This window comes from Camelus dromedarius, chromosome 20, assembly GCF_036321535.1.
Source record: "Camelus dromedarius isolate mCamDro1 chromosome 20, mCamDro1.pat, whole genome shotgun sequence".
Classification (NCBI taxonomy): domain Eukaryota; kingdom Metazoa; phylum Chordata; class Mammalia; order Artiodactyla; family Camelidae; genus Camelus; species Camelus dromedarius.
In genome coordinates this window covers 34276498-34299303 of record NC_087455.1, presented here as the reverse complement: position 1 = coordinate 34299303, position 22806 = coordinate 34276498, and the positions used below count along the sequence as shown (strand labels likewise).

At 37.6% G+C, this 22806-nt stretch overlaps 1 protein-coding gene and 1 pseudogene across 6 annotated transcripts in view; both read left to right on the top strand.

Moving 5' to 3' along the window:
• ESRP1 (epithelial splicing regulatory protein 1) overlaps nt 1–15736 on the top strand; it is a 48943-nt gene extending 33207 nt beyond the window's left edge. For 2 of the 6 annotated variants that reach the window (XM_031439337.2, XM_031439336.2), the window contains exons 14-16: nt 5498–5648; nt 9042–9151; nt 14184–15736. In XM_031439337.2, coding sequence (XP_031295197.1) covers nt 5498–5648; nt 9042–9116 — 226 coding nt within the window. In that variant the 3' untranslated portion in view covers nt 9117–9151; nt 14184–15736. The remainder of the gene's footprint in view (nt 1–5497; nt 5649–9041; nt 9152–14183) is intronic. The other 4 variants (XM_010976013.3, XM_031439338.2, XM_031439339.2 and 1 more) reach the window with 3 other exon arrangements.
• Nucleotides 15737–15949: 213 nt separating this feature from the next.
• On the top strand, nt 15950–18542 carry LOC105085755 (nuclear ubiquitous casein and cyclin-dependent kinase substrate 1-like; annotated as a pseudogene).
• Nucleotides 18543–22806: the final 4264 nt, after the last annotated feature.

The following is a 22806-nucleotide window of genomic DNA, read 5'->3' as shown; positions in this document are numbered from 1 at the left end:
ATGGGCACGTTTTATCAACCAAAGTCCATAGTTCACATTAGGGTTTACTTTTGATGTTGTACATTCTATGGGTTTTGACAAATGCATAATGACATTTAGCCACTATAGTATCACACAGAATAATTTCACTGCCCTAAAAATCCCTTGTGCTCTATCTGTTCATTCCTCCCTCCCTCCCTCCCTCTCCCCAAACCCCTGGAAACCACGATCCTTTTATTGTTTCTGTAGCTGTGCCTTTTGCAGAATGTCATTTGGTTGGAATCGTGCAGTTTGTAGCCTTTTCAGACTGGCTTCTTTCAGTTAATAATATGTCTTTTAAGTTTCTTCCATGCCTTTTGTGGCTTGATAGCTCATTTTAAAGTGTTACTTTTTAAAGTGTCATTTTTTTCTAAGTATGTAAGAGGATCAGTTTTTAACCTTTTGTACGTTAAGCCAAGCAAAACGTTGCCTTTAAAATAACTTCTGGTTTAGGATGCAGCTTTCAAATTTAAAATGAAGCTTGGTGGAGCAATTCTTGTTTTGAATAAGTAGTCTGTAACTGCTATGTATTTGGAACATATTATGATAACTAGTAGGGGAATATATATTTTTTTGCAATCTTTGACATAATTGGAGTAAATTTAATTTAGTAAGTATTTTGGCAGTACATATATTTGCTATTTTGACGAAACAGATTCTTAGAAGATTTTTACATTTGTTTGTTACTTAAAACTTCTCCAAGAGGTAGATGCCCATGCTTGGAGAGGCTTGTGCAGCCTTTAAGAAGAGCTAGCAGAAACTGAGGACCCAGGTGTAGTGATCAGTCCATCTGCTGCAACAGTTAACTCAAAAAGAATGCTGAAAAGTTAACCTTGTGATTGTTCATTTCGGATGAAAATGGAAGTTGAAAAATTTCATACATGCAAACTGACCCCACCCATTTCACTTGCTAGGATTAAAAAAGTGTTTCTCCAGTCACTTTCCAAATATGGAGCTATTCTTACAATTAAAATTGTTTCCTTTATCCTATGACTAAAATTGTTTCCTTTGTCCTGTGACACATAGCGCTCCCTACCATTCCTTAAACTACTTGGGATTTGAAAACAGCTAAGATTTTCTGGTAACTGAGTAATTTATTTTCCATGAAAAGCATTAAATATCTCAAACATTGTAAATTGTATGTAACTGAATTGAATTAGTTAATAAAAAGTTAATAGTGTGATTTTTTTCAGTTTTTTAAAACAGCTTTCTTAAGATAATTTACATACCATAAAATTAACTCATTTTTAAGTATACTATTCAGTGACTTGAGTGTATTTACAGAGTTGTGCTGCTCATTTTGAACACTTTTGTAAGCTAATTTTTAGATAATAATCTAATTTTAAAATAACCCATTGCCCCCCCAAAAAACATGGTGCCCATTAGTCAAAACTCCACCGACTTCCTTTCTGTCCCCTTCACTGTCTCCTCCCCCACCCGTAAACAACTACCAGTCTATTTTGTTGCCATGGATTTGCTTGTTCGGATATTTCATATAAATGTAATCATACTATACATGGTCTCTGTCACTGGCTTCTGTTTGGCAGGTTCATAAGTTTCATTCATGTTGTAGTACAGATCACTACTACATTCTTTTTATGGCTAAACAATATTTCATGGAAGGAATGTACCACATTTAGTTTATCATCAGTTTATACTTTTTGACTATTGATAATGCTACTGGTGCACATCTCCATTCAAGCTTTTGTGTGGACCTAGATTTTCAAGTTTCTTTGGTTAGGTATGTACCTAGGAGCGGAACTGTTGGGTCATATGGTAACTTTGTGTTCAGCTTTTCAGAAACAGCCGAACAGTATTCCCAAGGGGCTTTACCGCTTCACATTCCCGCAGGCAATGTTTTAGTGTTCCAATTTCTTTACACCCTATTCAGCTCTTTTAAACTATTTTCATAGGTGTGGATTTGCTCTCTCATTATAGTTTTGGTTTGCATTTCCTTAATGGCTATTGATTTTGAGCAACATTATATGTGCTTATTAGCCATTCGTATATTTGCTTTGGAGAAGTGTTTATTCAAATCCTTTGCACATTTTTTTCATTGGGTTATTTTTCTTACTGTTTTTTTAGTTGTAAAATTTCTTTATACATTCTAGGTAGGAGATCTTGTATGATTTATAAATGTATTCTCCCAGCCTGTGGGTTGTCTTTTCACTTTCTTAATGGCTTCTTTCAGAGCACAAAAAAGGTTTTACTTTCTGATGTAGCCCACCTCATCTTTTCTTTTCTCACTTAGACTTGTTGTCATGTATAATCCAAGGTCGTGAAAGTGTATTACTACACATTTCTTGTAAGAGTTTTGCGGTGTTACCTCTTGGATTTAGGTATGTTATCCAATTTGAGCTAGTTTTTTATTTAGGGTGAGACAGAAGTCTAAATTCATCCTTTTGCACAGGGATATTCCATTGTTTTAGTGCTGTTTATTGAAAAGACTGTTCTTTCTTCATCAAATGGCCTTGGAACCCTTGTCAAAAATTAGTTGATGATAAATGTTTATTTCTGGCCTCTCAATTCCATTCCGTTGATCAGTGCCCACCCTTCTGGAACACCACAGCATCTTGATTATTGCAGTTTTGTAGTCAGTTTTGAACTTAGGCAATTTTAAGGTCTCCTACTTTGTTCTTTCTTTTTCAAGAAAGTTTGGCTGTTTTGGGTCCTTTTGCATATATGTTTTAGGTTCAGTGTTGTTGATTTCTGCAAAAAAATGCTGGTTGGAATTTGATAGCTGTTGGATCGAATCTACAACTTAGAGTGTTGCCATTTTAACAGTATTAAGTCTTCTGTTTGTGAACATGGGCTGTCTTTCCACTTACTTAGATAATCTTTTATTTTTCAACAATGTTTTGTAGTTTTCAGTGTACAAGACTTGTTCTTCCTTTGGCAAAATTTTTTCCCCAACATTTTACTCTTACTGTTGCTATTGTGGTTGGAATTGCTTTCCTAATTTCATTTTTGGATTATTTATTGTAGAGTATAGAAGTGCATTTGATTTATTTTGTACATTGATCCTGTATCTTGTCATCTAACTGAACTGGTTTATTAATTCTAGTATTTCAGTAAACTCTATTTGATTTTCTACATATAAGTTCATCTTACCTGTATACTGTCATTTTTATTCCATAAATTGCTTATTTTTGCTGATTCTTATTTCAGTAATCTGAAAGACCTTGGAATTTAGATTGAGAGAAAATTCTTATTCTCATGCCCTGTCAGATAGATGCACAGATGATTTACTTTTCCTTAATATGTCGTGTGTACCTCGGGTCATGCGAAAAATAGGGATGTGGCTCCAGGTTGTGTTTAGGCTTCACTGGATTAGGTGCTACTTTACAGACATTGAACATGATTGTCATTTACAACCTTAAATTTCTAGTTGGATAACTTTTATCTTGGTTGTGTTTTGAAGGTACTACACACCTGATTTAATTTATAAGCAATCTTTAGCCAAAGGATTAGAATATGCCAGGTCAGAGTCATGGAAGTGAGCTGTATATTGTGGAAGTGATCTGACTTTTATACCCAGTATGGAAAGTCTGAGCAACCCAGCAAAAGGCACGGAGGTCTCGATGGTCTTTGAGTATTAGGGTTCGCACCTGTCAGGCATTTGACGTGAGCACATACAGTCTTTGAGTGAATGGAACGGTGCTTGCATAGGGGAGGAAGCACTGAACTAGAAGTTGAGGAATCTGGGTGGTAGTTCTTCTGGTTTTGTGAAGAGCGAACGGATTGTGTGACCTTTGGGAAAGTTATTTAACTCTTTGTTTCCTTTTCCACCTCTGTAAAAATGAGGGTGTGTGGCTGAATGATGACTCAAGTCCTGCCCAGGTCTGAAGTTCAGCATCCCCACTGTCTTTGCTCTCACAGCTGCACATCTATTGACTGTAAGTCTCTAAACAGACTCCCCTTGGAGAGGGTTGTGAAAATCTCTCCAAGTGACTCTTACATGCAGACAAGCTGAGAATCACTGTTTTAGAGACTTAACAAGTTATGGGCAGCTTGAGATCAAGTAATATTTTCAGGCTCCAACATTTTAAAAATGGTGAACAAAGGGATGGTTATGGAAACAGCAAGAGTGAGAACAATAATAGGACAACAAATCACTCATTTGACGGTTTATGGAGTAATTTGATCTGTTAAATATTGAAGCTGAAGAACAATTCTGTGAAACTCGGAAGCGTTAACATCCCCATTTAGCAAATGATGAAATTGGAGATCAGAGAAATTAAGTGACTTTCTCCAGGTTACCGTGCTAATAATAAAAGGAGGCTGGGGAGGGGAGGGTATAGCTCAAGGGGTACAGCGCATGCTTAGCATGCATGAGGTCCTGGGTTCAATCCCCAGTCCCTCCTCTAAAAATCAAAAAAACCTAATTACCTGCCTCCCACCAAAAAAAAGAAAAGAAAAAAAGAGGCTGGAACTGGCTGTATCACGTGGTATCGTTTCTGCTAAGCCATCAGTTAGGATTATGTATGGTAGATAATCAGAGGTTTTTAGTTCCTTCCATTATGTGCATTTGTCTTTGAAATGGGATAATTACCTACTTAGAATGATTTATAAGGGTTAAGAATCTAAAGCTATGGTTTTTTTTATTACTCTTTAAGCTAAGGACTTCTTAAAAAATCTCTCTATACGTATATATTTTTAATTATGGTGTCTAGCAACTAATGGTGGTGGGGAACAGACTAGGAAAGGGGCACAGTGAAACTGATGTCATAATACAGTTATCATGTGAGTTACCACCTAAAGAATTACTAGATATTCATGTGACTTGTGTTCCTTGGAGGTAATTGCTGCAGGTACACCACAAGGACCCATGCATCAATTACCCCTCATGTTAATGGTGATTGGTTTAATTTGTCATGCATCCTTTCCAGTTTACCAACCCCCTATCAACACACACTTTTTTCCAGTCTGGTTGGAAGAAATACCTCATGGGTGCTATAATACTTTGCTGTCTCATTGTGCTGTATTTACTTATTTTGTTGTACATTTGCTTGCATATAGGGGCGGAACAGCCTATTCTTTGGAGCAATCATTTTGTGTGCTGTTTGGTCTCTGTGGCTATGGTTTCTATTCTTCCTTTGTGTTCATGCCTCTTCATGCCTTAGCATTCCCAATAACTAGCCAGTTAATCATCAATGAGCTGGGCTTTGGCAGTGGTGCTTTGCGGTTGAGCAACTGGAACGGCTTCCCTCTCTCCTTCCTCTCCCTCTAAGAACCTCAGACAGAACTGGACCTTTGGGGGAGCCCTGCACTCTCTCTGCATTAACCCTTCAACTTGTGGCTTTTGTGGAAATGTGGGTCAGAATAGCTATGGTGTGCTTACCTGTCTTGGGAGAGAGAACTCTAAGAATTCTAAGGAAGGTCACCTTGAGAAAGTGTTTCCTTAAGTAGCTAATGTTTTTAGAGTAAATTTTAGACAATGTCTGTTTCTCTTGGTTCACTGTGCTTTCTCTCCCTTTAGCCCCCCAGGTTCGCCCAATAGTCTTGGCTACTTCCCTACAGCTGCTAATCTTAGCGGTGTCCCTCCACAGCCTGGCACGGTGGTCAGAATGCAGGGCCTGGCCTACAATACTGGAGTTAAGGAAATTCTTAACTTCTTCCAAGGTTACCAGGTCAGTACCTTGAAGAAGAAAAGTACTCAGTGCCCTTATCACTCAAGTTGACTTGCCAAAGATTGCAGCCAGGAAAGAAGCAAATTCTCTGAGGCTCGTGTGTGTACAAGTGCTAACAGATTTGCTTATGGGGAACCAGAGTCAAAGTCAGAATGACTAGTCATGTGAGTGCTGACTTCAAACTCAACCCTGCAGCAGGATTAGGGCTTTTCTATACCATTATAATTACTTCAACATAATCTGTTGGGGTTTTTTTGTTTGTTTTTTGTTTTTTCCCTTTTTTAATTAGGCTGCTTTGGGAAAGCTCTCTGAGCACACAGTATCTGGGTCTTTCCTTCTAGAATAGGATTGGCTAAGAAGGAATTCTCCTCAAGTTCTTGACTAACAGAAAAAGTACTTAAACATGGAGTTTGGGTATTTAAAAAGTAATCAAAGGTGCCTCTGCCAAATCTGGAGAAAACAAGGGAGACTCAGTGAATCTTTAGACGGTTAACTCATTAAAATGAGCTGTAGGATATTGAATGAGTCTTTTATGATCTGCTGTCAGTCAGTTCTCATGAAACTGATATTTACCCTTGTCAGTTTCTCTGTCACTGCCTGTGTCCCTCAGTTGCTTTTTGACTCAGCTAAAGAATGAGCTGTTTCTTGGCGAAAGCCCTTCAACAGCGAGCAAAATCTGATTGACAACTCACCTGAGCAGATACCTTTCCTTCCTCAAATCGCGTAATTGCCTAGAACCCAAACTCCTTTCCTAACAACATCTAAAAATCAGTACCTTGCAGCCTTTTTATTGCACTAGTAACAAAAAAAAGTCCTTCCTCTTGGAGCTGAGCTTTGCTTGAGTCATTAGAGTTGAGAAGCACTGAGGGGGAAGGGGGATAATCATCAAATCCTAAAAGAGCCCTTGAGCATTTACAGCACAGCACTCTAAGGGCTGTGCCTGCAGGTGCTGTTTCACTATTAGAACAGGTTTACAAGCTTCTTAGCCATGAGTCATGAAGGATTGTGGAGCTCAGCTAAAATGATGTCAGTGGAGATGCCCCAAATCCTACCAAGTTACCACAATGGGCTTTTAACATACAAAGGATATTTTTGACAAAAATGTCAAAAAAAGGTCTCATAGTGAAAAACTGAATGACAGTGGACAAAAGTTATCTTTTGTTACTCCCTAGCTTAGCACATTCGTTCCAGAAGATATTTCTCAGAGATCAGTAGATACTTTGCTTCTTCCCTAAACAATTATGCTGTCTGTTGGAAACCCTTGCAGGGGTAAAAAAGTTACTTTCCAGACTTCACATCTGATTCACTAGATTATAAAAAGAGTAGAGATTTTTTTTACTGAAGACTATTGAGAAATTTGCTGAATCTCATGGAGAATGCATTTGAGTTTTGTATTTCCCCCATGGTTTTCCAGTTTTAGAAAGTACAAGCAAAGTTTCAGGTTTTAGTGTCGTTTGAATTAATTGCTTTTTTGTCTTGATTAATTCACTTTTATTCCATTCACACTGAGTAGAATTAAGTGGTCGTACACAAAATTGGTTATGAGAGTAAACACAGGTGCTCTTATTTTGAAGAGTACCACGGCTGGCATTTGGGGGTATTTCTAGTTTTATGGCTAAAAGATTGACATGCTTCAAAATTGAGATAAACAGATTCAAGTTGTTTTATCTTCTAGTCACCTCTAGGGAATCTTTTAAGGTTGGAGCAGATCTGGTATAATCTTCTAATTGTGTGAAGATTATACCAGACTGTGCGATGATTGTGCAAAATTATTTCATCTCAAGGTATTGGCCTTCATTTCTCAAGTGCTTGAAATTTATGAGTTGGATCAATGAGTTCGGGTTACATAGGAACTGCAGTTACCTAATTCAGTATATCAGATTATTCTTCCTTCAGCTTTGAAGTAATTACAGTGCATGCATTCAAAATCTTTTGTATCTAACCTAATTTCATATCACTTTTGCCTAAAAGCTATTATTTTCTGCCATCTTTAAGATTCCTTGCCTTCTTATTTATTTTGCCTGTTCTCAGTTATTTTCATAATAGCCACTAGCTATGAGATTCTGGATTCTTTTTAGATATGGCTTTGTCACAAGACAAAAATCAGTGGACAACTTTAAAAAAAACTGTTCTCTTAAGCATAATCTGTGTCTGTCTTTACCTGTGGTGTATTTATTGCTGTTGCTGATTTAACGGGAGGCTCTTATTTGATTTCTGGTTATTTATGATTCGTTTTACATAATTGTATAATTTGCTTGTGTAATAAGCAAATCCTTGGTAATAACTGGCTGAGGGAATGAAATCTCTTAATGGTTTCTGATTCTGTCTTTTAACATATACACGCACACACACACATATATATAAGTGTAACAGTGGCCTATGTCGTTCTTTATAAATATATTATTTTTAAATACAATTTTTGAATGTATGTTTCCCTTATCCTCAGCAAAATTCCTTCCATAAAACTACTCCAACTTAATTTTTCCGTACTTCATTTGGAGTTGTGGAGGCTCTAAAGCTGGAAAAGGCATGGATTTACAAAAAGGGAAGAATTCTGATGCTAAAGAAAAATGCAGGACACAGGTTCTGCTCTCAAATCCACATTCTTATAAAGTAAAAGCCCCTAAGTTAGGCCCATTTTGATAAATGAGATTAATAGAATGAGGATTGAGTTTATGAAGGAAAACTACTATTAAAAAACTTTAGTGATGAGGCTGTCATTCTGGTCATGAAAATAAATCTGTGTATTTTAGTTGACAGGCCTGTTACTCTGCAATGGACTCTCAGGTATCCTTATACAATTCCTTTTTCGTTTTCATTTGCTCTTTGCATTAACCTTTACTGTCAAAGGCTTTGCATTCTCAGCAGTGCTAGTTTTTGTTTTTTCTCAAAGGACTGACTTTAATCATTATCTCTTTGAGCCTCTCGCTGCTTTGCACTTGCTGCGCTACTGAGAGAATTCAGTTGATAATACAAATACATCTAACACTATTTAAAGCTCACAGTTGTTTGGAGATACTGGGTTTACTGCACAGTACCTTGAAAATAGTTGGTGCTCAAATATTTGATACCCAGTCACCCCTGTGATGTCCTGGAAACAGCAGTTAGCAAGATCTGAAGCGTTTGATGGAGTTGTGGTACGATGTTCTTCTACCCACGTGTATAATCTAACTTCCCTCCTAGAAGGGGTTTTTATGATATACAGACAGGTTAACTAAGAAATGGTGACTTGGGATTAGCAGTTACATATATGGCTTGTATCAGTGCTAATTTGTTTCCTCCAGTCTAAATGCTCTATAATTCCATTGGTAGATGTATTCAGTTGAAATACTAACCATCTGTAGTGACAGTTTGTCCATCTTTTGATCCTGTTTGTTTTAACTTGCATTTTAGTATGCAACCGAGGATGGACTTGTTCACACAAATGACCAGGCCAGGACTCTATCCAAAGAATGGGTTTGTATTTAAGGGCCCCAGCAGTTAGACCATCCTCAGAAAAGAAGGTAAGGCTCTGTGGTGTGAAAGTTAAATTACAAAGGGCCAAACAAATAGAGGTCAAGAATCTCACCGTGTTTTTTAGAAGTCAGGAGAGAGCTGCCCTCATCCCTTTATGTGAAGGAATGGAGACTGGAATTAGGCTGTCATCTAAGTAGACAGTATCTGAGCAGCATTTATGGATAACAGTGGCATGCTATTTGGGGATAAGGGAAAACTCTTCCATTTGGAAATTTAGTTACAATATCACGTGGAATACAGGTTGGGTATGCCTTTCTTTTTTTCTTCTTTCTTTTTAACTGAGATTTTAAAAATCGCACAACATAAAATTAATCATTTTAAAGCATTAAACAATTAAATGATATTTAGTGTATTCGCAGTATTGTGCAGTCACCATCTCCATCTAGTTCCAAAACATCTTTATCACTCCAAAGGAAAACCCATACCTGTTAGGCAGTCGCTCCCGATTTCCCTGCCCGTAGACCCAGCCACCAAATCTGCTTCATTTCACACATTTTTGAGGCTCATCCATGTTGTAGCTTGTATCAGAAGGTCATTCCTCTTTCTGACTGAATAATACTTCATTGTACAGCTATTCCACACTTTGGTTTTTTTTCATTTATCTGTTGATGGGTGTGTGGGCTATTTCCACCTTCTAGGTATTGTAAATGTGCTGATATGAACAATGATGTGCAAATATTTGAGTATTTTTTATTCTTTTGGGTATATATTTAGGAGGAGAATCACTGAGTCATATGATAATTCTATTGAGTGGGTTACACTTTTTTTCCCTAGTTTCTTTTTTTTTTTTAAATTGTGATTAAAAATATACATAATACCATTTGAATCACTTTTAAATGTACAGTTCGGTAGCATTAAGTACATCCACAGTGTTATGCGACCTCCACTGCCATTTAACTCCAGAGTTTTCTCATGTTCTCAAACTGAAACTCTGTACACATCACACAGTCCCCATTTCCCTCTTCCCCCGGCCTCCTGCAACCATTATTCTCTTCTCTGTTTCTATGCATTTGACTCTTCTGGGTGCCTCATAAATGGAATAACACAATATTTGTCCTTTCATGACTGGCTTATTTCACTTAGCATAATGTTTTTAAGGTTTATCTGGGTATACTTTTAAAAATATGCTTCTTTCCAAAATGACTATGAGGTTTTGTTGCCTGTCTTTCTCCTCTTCTTTTTGTTTGATTGGTTGGTTGTTTTTTGTTTTGTGTTTTCTGCTTTTTAAAAATTTTTTATTTTGTCTTTCTCCTCTTCTAAAACTAAATCTAGAGGAACAGGATCCTAATGGTTTTTGAAAATTGCCAACTCCCCCCGCCCCCACCATTAATCGAGAACCTTTCCTTAAAGGACACTGGCGTTCTGTGTGAGTCACTCAAGAGAAGGAGTTAGAAAGTCACTCAAGAGAAGGAGTTAGAAAGTTAGAAAGGTCAGGAATTGGTGTGGCTTACTTCTTCATTGTTTATTATTGAGTTTGATGAAATCAGTTTGCTGGCATGTCATTTTCAAATTTTGTAACCATTTTCATGACCGAGGACCATGTGGTCTCAACCATATGGATTCTAAATTGGAAAAGAGGTTGCCGATACAGTTGTCTTTGAGAAATGATGGAGTCTTAGCCTCTCATTCTGAAGTTGTAGAAACCCCATTTCTAGGTTGGAAGTGATGATTCTCTGCCATTTTTGGCGAGATCTCAGGATGTCTTGATGCTATCAGAGCGTCATGCCCAGGCGAGGCAGTGTCGGGGGATGTTTCTAGTCTGGGTCACAGTGATGAGAGCATGTTATTCTATCCAGTTGGTATTCTCTTTGGTCCATACTTTGTCTTTCTAAATGTTCTTTATTCAACCCCTTAATGCTGTCTATGAATTTGACAAGCATACTGTCTATATGGCGAAATGAGTACATTGAATAAGAATGACTAGTAGTGGAAACTTTTGATATCACATTAGAAATGTCCTAAATTGATTATGACCGTTACTCAAAACTTCTAATTCTATCTTACGTTCATATATTTGGGATCATGATAGGATAACAAATCAGCTGCTTTGTTTAAAGTCCAGACGTTTGCATTTTCTTATTCCGATAATATCAGATTTCCACAGTATTTCTGTTAATGTCCTTTTTCTATCCCAGGATCCGGTCTGGGATTTCACATGTGGTTGGCCTGTCTCTTTAGTGTCCTCTGGTCTGTGTCAGTTTCGCACTCTTCACTTGTTTCCTGACCTTGACGGTTCTGAGGTGTACTGTTCTTGTGGGCTGTCCTTCAGTTTGGATTTGTTTGATGTTTTTCTTGTGATTAGCCTGCGGTAATGAGTATTAGGGAAGTGTACAGTAGAGGTGAAGTGCCGTTTTCATGAGCTCTCATGACACGTGCTCCCCAGGGCGTTAGCCTCACATGGCATTGCTGGGGATAGCAATTTTGATCACTTGGTAATGGCTTAGTCCATTCAGGCTGCCGTAACAAAATTCCAGACTTGGGGAGCTTATAAACAACAAACATTACTTTCTCACAGTTCTGGAAGCTGGGAAGCCCAAGATGAAGGATTTATAGTTTCCTTTGCTTTTTTTTGTGAAAACTCTTGCCTGTATACTAGGTATTTTAGGAGGCTCTTGTAATGTATCAAGCCTGGCCTTGTCACAACAGTTAAGTTTTATGTGTGAAAACAAACAAAAAAAACCTCCATGTAGCTCTCATTTGAAGAGTATGTTTTATACTTGGCCTCTTACACGTATAGTTTGGATTACTTTGTGTATTGAAAAATAATTTCCTTTTTTGGATCAATATTGTGACTAATATTTTAGTTTCTGGCCAAAACAATTCAAGGTATCTTTTGAATTTAAAAAAAAAAAAAAGCTTTCAAAATTAGACAAGACTTCCCTCTCTTCCTCTTCCCACTAGCATTATAATGGCAAGAACAATGAAATAAATGATAATACATGAATTAAATGACAAACAGGCTACCAAACAAACTTTCTTTGATGAAAGAATCTGACTTAAGGGTTTTATTTTATCGTTAATATATTTAATCCTAACAAAGAAATCTCACATATGACTTATACTTTTCAGAAAAGAGATGTCAGAATTACTATGAGCAAATAAAATATTACAACTCATCAGAACTGCAGGCTCTTTTAAAGGGTTTAGGTTCCTTCCACAGGATACAACACCAGTAGTGGAAATCCAGGTATCTTTAAAGTCTTCTTTATATGTAGTGCTTTTAGTGACAGTTTAATGCAAAATACAACATTGTAAGTTTTAACACAGGTCTTACTAGAAAGGAAAGACAGACTGATGGACTTTTGCAGTTGTACCTTCAATTCTGTCTTTGCATAACAGTCTTTGTTTTTTTCCAGCTAAACGGGAATCAGAAATGTTTTCTCCTTATCTCTGTGCGATTTTCTTTTTTTGCTGGCAGCTGGGAGGCTGCAGTTTCACTGCTTAACACTAAAGTTCCATTGGATACCACTGGCATTAAAAGGCAGCTCTGAAAAGGTTAAACTTAATTTCTTCTGGACTTTTCCACATTTTCGCAAAATGTGAGGGTATAATTTTCAGCATCTACAGTGGTTTCCTACTGGAATACTAACAATATGGGCTGGGTATGAGGAAGGCGGAATTCAGCAGAACTGATAACATACAGGGTGACTGACTTGCCTGGATCCAAAAGCTCACTCTGGGCCCAGCTGTCTCCATGAGGTACCCCCAGCAACTCCAGCTTTTACCACGTTTCCATTGCAAGTCCAGAAGCAAGCAGGAATTCACTTTCACTGGCCTCACTTTAAGTCCATCTCTGAAACCACTGTGGCCAAGCCATGTGAGGCTCTAGCTGGCTCTATCTGGGTTGCTTGTTGGGCTCAGTGGTGAAGTTGGCGTCTTTACGACCTTGAGATTGGGTGAGGGGCAGTTATTTAAGGAAAATTCCGGTGCTGTTGCCAAAAGAACAAAATAGACATCGGGCAATAGTGTTGTTGGCTCATTGATAGAGATTTTCTTGTCTGTACTTGGTATCCAAGGAAAAGCTTTCATAGCGTTTTAAGCTAAGTGCTAAATTATGGTCACTTTGTAAACTATTTTAAAAATGAATTCTAATAAATAAACATTTCTGGGGTATTTTGGGGGGGGTTTGTTTGTTTGTTTTTAAGTACCTGATTCTAAAACTGTACAAATTTTAGAATCTGCTTTTAAAAGCAAATCTAATCTTGACCACAATTACAAATGGGCCATATGAACAGGACTGGACCCTGAAGAGCTATTTCTATTTCTACCTTCATTTCTGTTTCTCATTTACATGTGGGAGTAGGCACATGCCAAGTTCATTTTCATTCTAAAGACTTCGTGTGGTGTGTAAGTGAAGTACTACAGTGGAACCAATTTGCACTCAAATTCTGGATCTGCCAATTATTGGCTTGATTGCTCTGTGCCTCAGTTTCCCCATTGTAAAATGGGAATATCATGGTCATCTAATAAGGTGGTTGTGAGAATGAAATAGTCCACATAAAGATTGCTTTTATCAGCTAGTCACTGACGTGTAGAGCTCATTTTGCTACAGGGTCATTCCTCAGTGCTTTTCATTGATACAAATTTTTTTTTGCAATTTCTTATACTAGAATTTAATTTTAAAAATTTGCCTTAATGGTTTATTTTTAGAGTGGTATGGAACCTCTAGTTATCAGTAAAATGCTGTGGTAACTTGGGGACCCAGAATAAGGAATGAATGAAATAATCTCTTCACAAATATATTGGGTCAAATGGGGAGGTGAAAACGTTACCCCATGCATGATAGCATAAAGGGCAGGGTGTTGTGGAAATGCCAGCATCACATACATTTCACTTGCCAGCACTCTACTCCCTGAGGATTTGCTGTGCAAATGCCGATTATGTCTGTAAAATAAAAATTTGGACTACCTTAAGGTTTTTTTAAAGACCGTTTGGAATTCAGAATCTCTTTTTCTATAGCTACTAAGAATTGTAACATTTAGAGATTGTAATATTTCCTTTTGTTCATTTTTTTTTCAGTGTTTGAAAGATGCATGGTGATCCTGAAACCATCAGACATAAGACAACTTCTAGCAACTTCAGGGGAAGTTTGTCTACACTCAGGCTGCAGTATTTTCAGCAAACATGATTGGACATTGGACCTGCACCCTATCTTTTGGTGGAGTGAAAAATTTGAGCCAGTGAAGCCAAATCCTTAGAGCAAGCAGCATGCCTGGCTCCCTTCTGATTGCGAGTCAGCATTTAAAATGTGAATTTGAAATCAGATGTCTCCATTACTTCCAGCTAATGTGGCATCATAGGTGTGTCCTAAAATTTTAAGTCTTGGGGGAAAAAATAACTCCACTAGTGTCAACCAGCTCCATCAAGAACTCTGTTATGGAATCTTCATGTGGTGGGTTCCCACTCCTTTCTCTCCATCTCCCTGTCTTCTGCACAGCCACGCCCTCTTCCTAAGTAACTCAAGAATAAGGTCGAAATACTTAAACCACAAGCTTAACAAAAAGAAATAAAACCAATATTTTCCCAGTCTCTTGGCCATCATGATATCTTACAATTAAACCAACGAAAACTATTTTTCAAACACCTGGGAATAAATGAGGAGAAATGGAACACCCACCACAAAACATACATGGTTCAAAAGTAGGACTTTTTTCTCAGCAGGTACCAGTTGTAAATAAGAATGAACGAGGGGCCAAAATGCGAAACCAAAAATAAAGCAGCTACATGTAGTTAGTAATTTCTAGTTTGAATTGTAACTGAATATTGTGGCTTCATATGTATTATTTTATACTGTACTTTTTCCCATTATTGATGGTTTGGACTTTAATGAGAAACTCCATAGTTTTTAATACTGCAAAAGTGAGAATATTTGAACAGTATATTCTAGAAAGCAATATACTAACTGAAGTGAATGCTTGTATATATTAAGATAGCCTTAAACCTTTTTCTCTAATGCCTTAACTGTCAAATAATTAAGACTTTTAAAAGCATAGGATTATAGTCAGCATGCTAGACTGAGAGGTAAACACTGATGTGGTTAGAGCAGGTATGGACGCTGTCAGTGTTTAGCACTATGTGTTTAGCTGTGTTTATGCTACAAAAGTGCAATATTAGACACTAGCTAGATAGTACTGCTGCCTCGTGTAACTCCAGAGAGGAAGACAGGATTTGATTAACTGAGCGCACATGTTTAAGTTACTCACATTGTCCTTAGCTTGGATGCGACGCTATGCCGATTTATGTGGCTGCTATTTTTATTTACTTTGCATTACTTTGATCAACACCTTGAATGGAGAGCCAAACATTCCCTCTTCACTGACCAGCAATGGCCCTTTCACTGCAGTAAGAAAGAAAAAAAGAAAGAAAGAAAAAGAAACAAACCATTTTGTGTGAAAATTGGTGATAACTGGCACTTAAGATCAGAAAAATAGTTCTTTATACTTGCTGCCTTAAGATGCTGTCTGCCCGAAGTTCTGAGAGACTTTCAGATAGGCGGTAATACTTACTACAGTACTACTGAGTTTTTGTAGAATTGTTACATTTGATAATAAAACTTACCTGTTTAATCTCAATGTTTGCATTCTGTTTTGTTATTAAAGGAGTGGTAATGGTGTCATGGTGGAGGGGATGGTGGGCAAGCCAGCTTTCCCTGAGGTGTAAGGTCTTTTCCTAGGTTACCAGAAATGTTTGTAAAAGCTATCAATGATTAATATACTCCAGTGACAGCCCAAACAACCACCCCTAGAGCATAAATCATTGAGACTTTGGTTTTGAAATTAACCGTTATGGTGGTCATAGAGAGGTATTAATATTTGGTCCTTGCATCTTATGACAAGGGCTCTATTTGCTTGACAAGTTGAAAACCTATTCAAGCCACATAAAACATTTTTTAAAAGTCACATAATACGAGCTAGAACTTTAGTGTCTCTGAATTCCACACACTTCTTCCAATTACTCTCTTTGCTAATACTGAGTTCTTCATTATTTCCTCTAATCCAAATTCTATCCATTCTTTAGAACCCAGGTTAAGTCTTGCCTGACTTCCACCAAAGGCAGGAGGTAAACCTGTATTTCCCTCAATGTCAAGTGCACTTCTACATAAATGCCTCTGTTCACCAAATGAAGTCTAGTTCACCTGGGACAGTTTTTCAGTCCCAGCCTTTGCCAATGTCATTTATAAAGATGATGCAATTGCTTTTAATTTTGTGCTTCAGCATTGGCGCTCTGCCATCCGTGAGGACGGAGGCAAGCTGAGCTTCTGCCCCTTGTTCCTCTGGGTTTTGATGTCTTTGGCAGGCATTTCATGTTGCCCAGGCTACTGCTTGCCTTCAAGAAAAACAGGTTGCCTGGGCCAAGGGGTTTTCCTATTTACCTCCATGAAGTAGTACCTCTTGTAGCTGCTCTCCATGACAGAAAGGAAACAGGCAGTCAGGAGGGTACAGGGTGGAGTAAGGTAGATGGGGAGGGAAGAGAGGGAGAATAAAGAGGACCTGAGTATATAAAAGACCTTCAAGGTCCATCTCTTAGGTTTATACTTAATTACACAATTTCTCTTCTCTCTGCTTCCCCCAGCAATTTGGGGGAGGGGATTTTTCACATACACAAAAGTAGATAGAATAATGGACACCGTGTCTCCATCCAGCTTCAACAATTATGAACTCAAGGCCAACATTTCCTATAGATCGATTATATAATCAATTATATAACATTATATATAGGATTACATATAATCCTATGGATTATATTCCTTTCCACTTTCCCAACTGTTGTATTATTTTGAAGCAAATTCTATACGTCAAGTTTAAAACTGGACCACTGCAGGAAGTGCTCTTAATGAGAAGAGGAGAAGGATCAATAGAACTGCACTGGTAAAAATAATTTGGTTTCTGGATGTCTTCTGTTCAAGGTTGAATCTCTAGGGCTGTGCTTGGTAATCCATTCCCTAGTCCATGTGCTAATGTGAGACACAGACTAGACAGGAGGTGATGTAATCTTTGAGGACTGGAAGGTCACCAGGATGAAATGTGGGAGTAAGAGAGCACTGAGCGGATGCTGTGGGGAGGAAATTGTTTTTCTACATTTTTGCAGCCTCCTTTTGTGTTACGTGAGATCTTGAAGGCCAAGATCCCACGATATGGGCCTAGGAATAAAAGGTTCTGAAACAAACTACTTGACTTGCCCCTAGCTTAGACTAAAGTAAAGGGCAAATGTCCATATTCAATGTACTTCCTCTCAATTCCTTTATGTGGAAGGTGGAGAGATATTTAGGGTCCAAACTCAAGCTGGTAATCATTACCTTGGATGAGTGTACTATAAGCTACAACAGCAATAACAAAAAAAATCCCACCAAGAATATGTACACTCAACAATAAAAAGCATACATTGGTTAAATAAATCTTTACAACAACCTGTTACGGTAGGTTCCATCATTATTATTTTTAGAGACCAGGAAATTGAAGTGAAGGTTAAGTAATACCCATTATGCTTGCACAGAAAGTTAAGGAGAGGGTCTAGAAGCTAAAGTAAGATCTGGAGACGGGCTGATGTGATTGGCGATCTCAGATGCAACTTACCTGCTCTGGCTGTCTTCGTAGCATTGCACAACTGTAGTTCATTGTTACAGTCACAGAGCAGGGCCTCACAGTGTTCCCTTGGTCTGCCTGTTGACTTGGTTGCCAGCATGCCATTCATTCAGCAGCTGAATTATTCAGTAGCTACATATTGTTGCTGTTCTAAAAGTGAAGGTTACAGGATCAACCCAAAGAGGAACACACCAAGGTACAAAAGGACAGTGAAGATGAAAAAGATCATAAAAATGTGCTCCAGCAACAGCAGGCAGCCTGTAAAGCAGCCTCTCAACAGAGAGATGCTCATGAAAGATGTGGGCAGTGAAGAACAAGGAGACAAGGATGAGGCACCATTCCAGGAGAGTTCTGGCAGTGTTGAGGATTTCCCAATGGAAGACGATGATGACAGTGACTGTGGCAGTTCAAAAAAGAAAAACAAAAAGATGGTTAAGAAGTCCAAACCTAAGAGAAAAGAAAAGAAAATGCCCAAACCCAGGCGAAAGGCCACAGTGATGCCAAGTCCCGTGAAAGGCAAAGGGAAGGTGGGTCACCCCACAGCTCCAAAGGCATCAAAGGAAAAGACTCCTCCCAAAGAAGAAGACGAGGAACCAGAAAGCGCTCCAGAGGAGAGAACACGGGCAAGACGTCTGGGGACGAAGGGTCTGAAGATGGATCCCAGTCTGGGGAGGACTAGAAGTGATAATGGTTTGGGGAGAGATTTTATTTTTAAAAAAGAAGGGAAAAAAAGAAGAAGAAAGGAAAAAAGAGGAAAAAAAAAGAAAACCTACTTAAGTTAGAATATGGTTTTGGCTATGGCTTGATTCTGGGGCTTTCAATGCTTTTTTTCCTTTTGTTGAAAATAACATTCTCTCTTTCTCTTTCTTTAAGAAAACCATTATATGTTTAATTTACCCTTTTTTGTCTATTGGTCTTCTTTTTGTCACCATTCCTGCCCCCCCACCCCCACCCCGCTTTCCCAATGAAAGCCATGTCAAATTAATCACTGGAAAAGAAAAAAAAAAGTGAATTTTTATCAGTGGGGAACAAAGCTGCTGATTACACCCTTAAATTTAAGCCAGTGTTTTATAACTGAAACCTATATAATAGTAGAGCTAAACACTAGAAACATATTTTTAAAAAACTCAATGAGAATTCTCAACTTGTTCGGAAGGGCTCTCAGCCTTTTTTTGTGTGAGTCATCCTTCCTTACCTGATGGTGTTTCTCAGGGTTTTTTCCTCAGCCACCTTCTCTATTCTCTGGGCAAACTCACTTGTTTACTTCCACACTTCTCCTCAGAGTTACAGACTTCTGTACCCAAAAATGCAATGGACATTTCCATTTGGATGTCTCCCCAGGCATCTCAAATTCAACATGTTAAAACAGAACATATGCAGGGGTGCGGGGTATAGCTCAATGGTAAAGCACAAGCCTAGCAGGCGTATGGTCCTGGGTTCAATCCCCGGTACCTCCATCGAAACAAACAAACAAACAAACAAACTGAATCACCTTTCACCTCCCCTCCCAAAAAAGAACCAGCACTACCAGATGTTAAAGTTAAGAAAGTAATTCTTAGCATCCTCTCCTCACCATCCTGGTCACCAGTATCTCTTGCTTGTTTTTGCCTCAGTATTGGACTCCTTGCATCAAATTCTGCTTTCCTCTATTGCCAGAAGGCTTTTTTTTAAAAGAACAATCTTTTAAATTAAAAACACTGATCTTTGACACAACATTGTAAACTAACTATACTTCAATAAAAAACAGAGATCTGATTACCTTTTTTAAAAACACTTATTAAGCTGTTATTAAGATATAAAAAGTTGGACTTATTTAATGTATACAACTTGGTGAGTTTGGAGATAAGTATACACCAGCAAAAACATCACCACAATCAATGCCACAAACATCCATCACCTCCAAAAAATTTCCTCCCCCCCTCTTTTATTTGTGTGTGTGTGATAAGAACACAACAAAATGATCACACGTTCTTAAAATCTTTTAATTAAAGGTTTCTATTTGCTAGAGGGCAAACCCCACACCTGGACGACTGCATGGTATTGCTTGAGCTGACTCCTGCCCACCTCTCGAGCATTTCCAAAGTGCTCTTCCCTCACCTATACTTTGTTGTACTTCTTCCGGGTCTCTGCAAGAGTGATGCACTTTTAGTCTTTGTTTCCTCTGCCTGAAACACATTTTTTTTTCTTTATTCCTCACTTTATTACCTACTATGCAGAAGAAATCTTCCTTTTGAGGAAGGCCTTTCCCGAGTCACGAGATGCTGTAAGATCTCCGTGTAGTCAGCTCCCCATGTCATAACTTTCATCAAGGTAAACTGTACCTTCTTTCCCACTGTATCCTTAGTGACTGGACTGCTTGGGATACATATAAGAAATATTTGTTGAATGAACTAATTTAGCTTCACTCCTGCAGATGAAAACGAATGCAGTCTACACAGTTTTCTTTTAAGGATGTTTATAAATTTAAATGTTGCTCAAAAGCAAATATTGTGGGGTTTTTTAGAACTATTTTTTAAAATGCTTAAATGTTAGTATTCATCTAGTTATTAATGGTTTGCTTTTTACATTGAAGTACAAACTCTGAGAGTCAAATTTTATATTGAAATACACATCCAAAGAGAGAGTTTGGTGTGAAATTTACCTAAATATGATTCTGGGAGCTTCTGCCATCTCGGGACTCAGATTACTACTGGCTTTTCAGGGTCTTATTCTCAACAAAAGTGATACAGGATTTTAAAAATTTATCTGTATTTAAGTTATGTGAAAATTGATGAACAGGTTTTATTTTTAACCATATTTTTTTAAAGAAAAATATCATGGCAATTACCCTGTTACACATAAATTGTTATGGTGATGTCATAATTCTGGTGGGAAATTTTTCATCCCCCCACAATCACTGTATCCTTCTGGTTTTAATACACCTATAATTTGGAAGTGTGATTAATCCTCAGCACAACAGGTCTAGATATGCCTGGTCCATCCTGTGTCCACTAGCTACGCTTCTGAAAGAAGAGAGGAAGGAATGTTGTTCCAAAGTCGGCAACCTTTGTCTACTGAAGTAGAAGCTTTGCCTGGGAAAATCTTGATCACAGGCCGCTTAGTACCAATAATGCTTTGCTTTATTTATGAGCATTATTTCATATGACTAATTTGGTTAAAAAAAAAAAAACCAAAACCAAAAAAACTCTTCCTGGAAGATTTTTAACTGTAGGAAAAAACATACTTTAGAAAATGTCCTAAGATGCTTAATATGATCAATTCAAAAATATTTAAATAGAAGACACATTGTTTAATATGTCCCACTGGGGAGGATTATATAGATCCCAGTTTGACTCTGTTGCTTTGTATGATTGTAGTTCTCCCAGTCAGTGGCCAGTGGGGAAGAAAGACAGCAGATCCTTATGAGTGATAATGGAGCAAATGTATTCAGAAGGCACTGAGGCATAGCTTCAAACAACAAGGAACAAGAGAGGCCTGCTTGAGAAACAACTGTAGGAGAAACTGACAACACAGTCCCTTGTCCCCTTTTTTACAGAAAAGGCATAGGAAAAAAATTTTCATCTACAGTCAGAATTAGAACTAGAAACAAATGCAGACAAGAAGAGCTTCAAATCAAAGGATAGTTCTCATGGATGGTGCAAAATATATAACTTATCATGTTGGTCTTCTAAGCCACACCTATGGCTAATACTATTTACTGTCAACAGCTCTTAAGTCAGTTCCCAAAATATTTGTCTGCAACATGTTTCAAGGAATTGAAAGAATAGGACAAAACACAACCAATATACAAGCCAGAATATAATGGCGGTAAGGGTATTACGTGTTTTCAAAGACAACTTGATCATATTTGGTTCAGACTTCACAAAGGAAATGGTGCTGAGAATAATTTAAATATGTTAATCATTAAAATTAAGATAATTAAGATTTTATTATATAATAGAGATGAAACAGAATTCTGTAACTTTAATAAAAGAAAAGCTGAGCTAATGCAAAGACTTCACACTAATTATTCTGTTACTAATTATAAGATGAAGCATTTGACAGAATAATGTTTTTGAAACAGGCTTTGCCTGTATTTTTTTGGTTTTAAGTAGGTAAGTCTTCAGGGGCTTTTGTTTTATATTCTTCTCATATCCTGGCAGCAAATTGTACTTGGCACATGGAAAGCACATGATTAATTTTAAAATAGAAACCTCAGGAATCATTTTCAACTCATCATTTATCACATCTAATTTGTCATTAGGCCCTGTAGATTTTACCCCCAGCATCTTTTGAGTCCATTCTCTTTGAACATCTTTATTTACACCGCCTTATTCCAAGCTTTTATTTCTTAACCCAGTTTACTACAATAGCCACTTAATCTACATTTTCTTAAAGACTTAACTTCTTAAAACAAAGAGTATTTCACATCAATCCCTAAAAATACCTACTGCCTTCCAAAGGGGTCAACAAGCTTCTAGAGGTGGCAGAAAATCGTATCATTCTATGAGAGTAGAGTGTAAACAAAAGACCGAAAATTTAAAGTATTTAGGATATTCTCCCATGAGGTGGAGTTCTGCCCGCTTATCAATCTGAAAAGTAGGACACTGAAATCTGCTGCCTGTGTCCAAGGGCTCCTGTAGTTTTTTAATGACCACACGTTCTATTCTCTGTCTGCTTTGACCCAGGTCTTTCTTTTCTTTTTTTTTAATTGAAATACAGTCAGTTACAATGGATCAATTCTGGTATAGAGCACAATGTCCCAGTCATGCATATTCATACATATATTTGTTTTCATATTCTTTTTCGTTAAAGGTTACTACAAGATATTGAACTTGTAGGTTCAATACAAGGTTGAAAGGTTACTACATTGATACTGTTATACAGAAGAAATTTTAAAAAAATCTACTTTTATATATAGTAGCTAACATTTGCAAATCTCAAACTCCCAGATTTATCCCTTCCCACCCCCCTTTTCCTGGTAACCATAAGATTTTTACTATGTCTGCAAGTTTGTTTCTGTTTTGCAGATGAGTTCATAGTATCCTTTTTTTCCTTTTTTTTTTTTTAAGATTCCACAT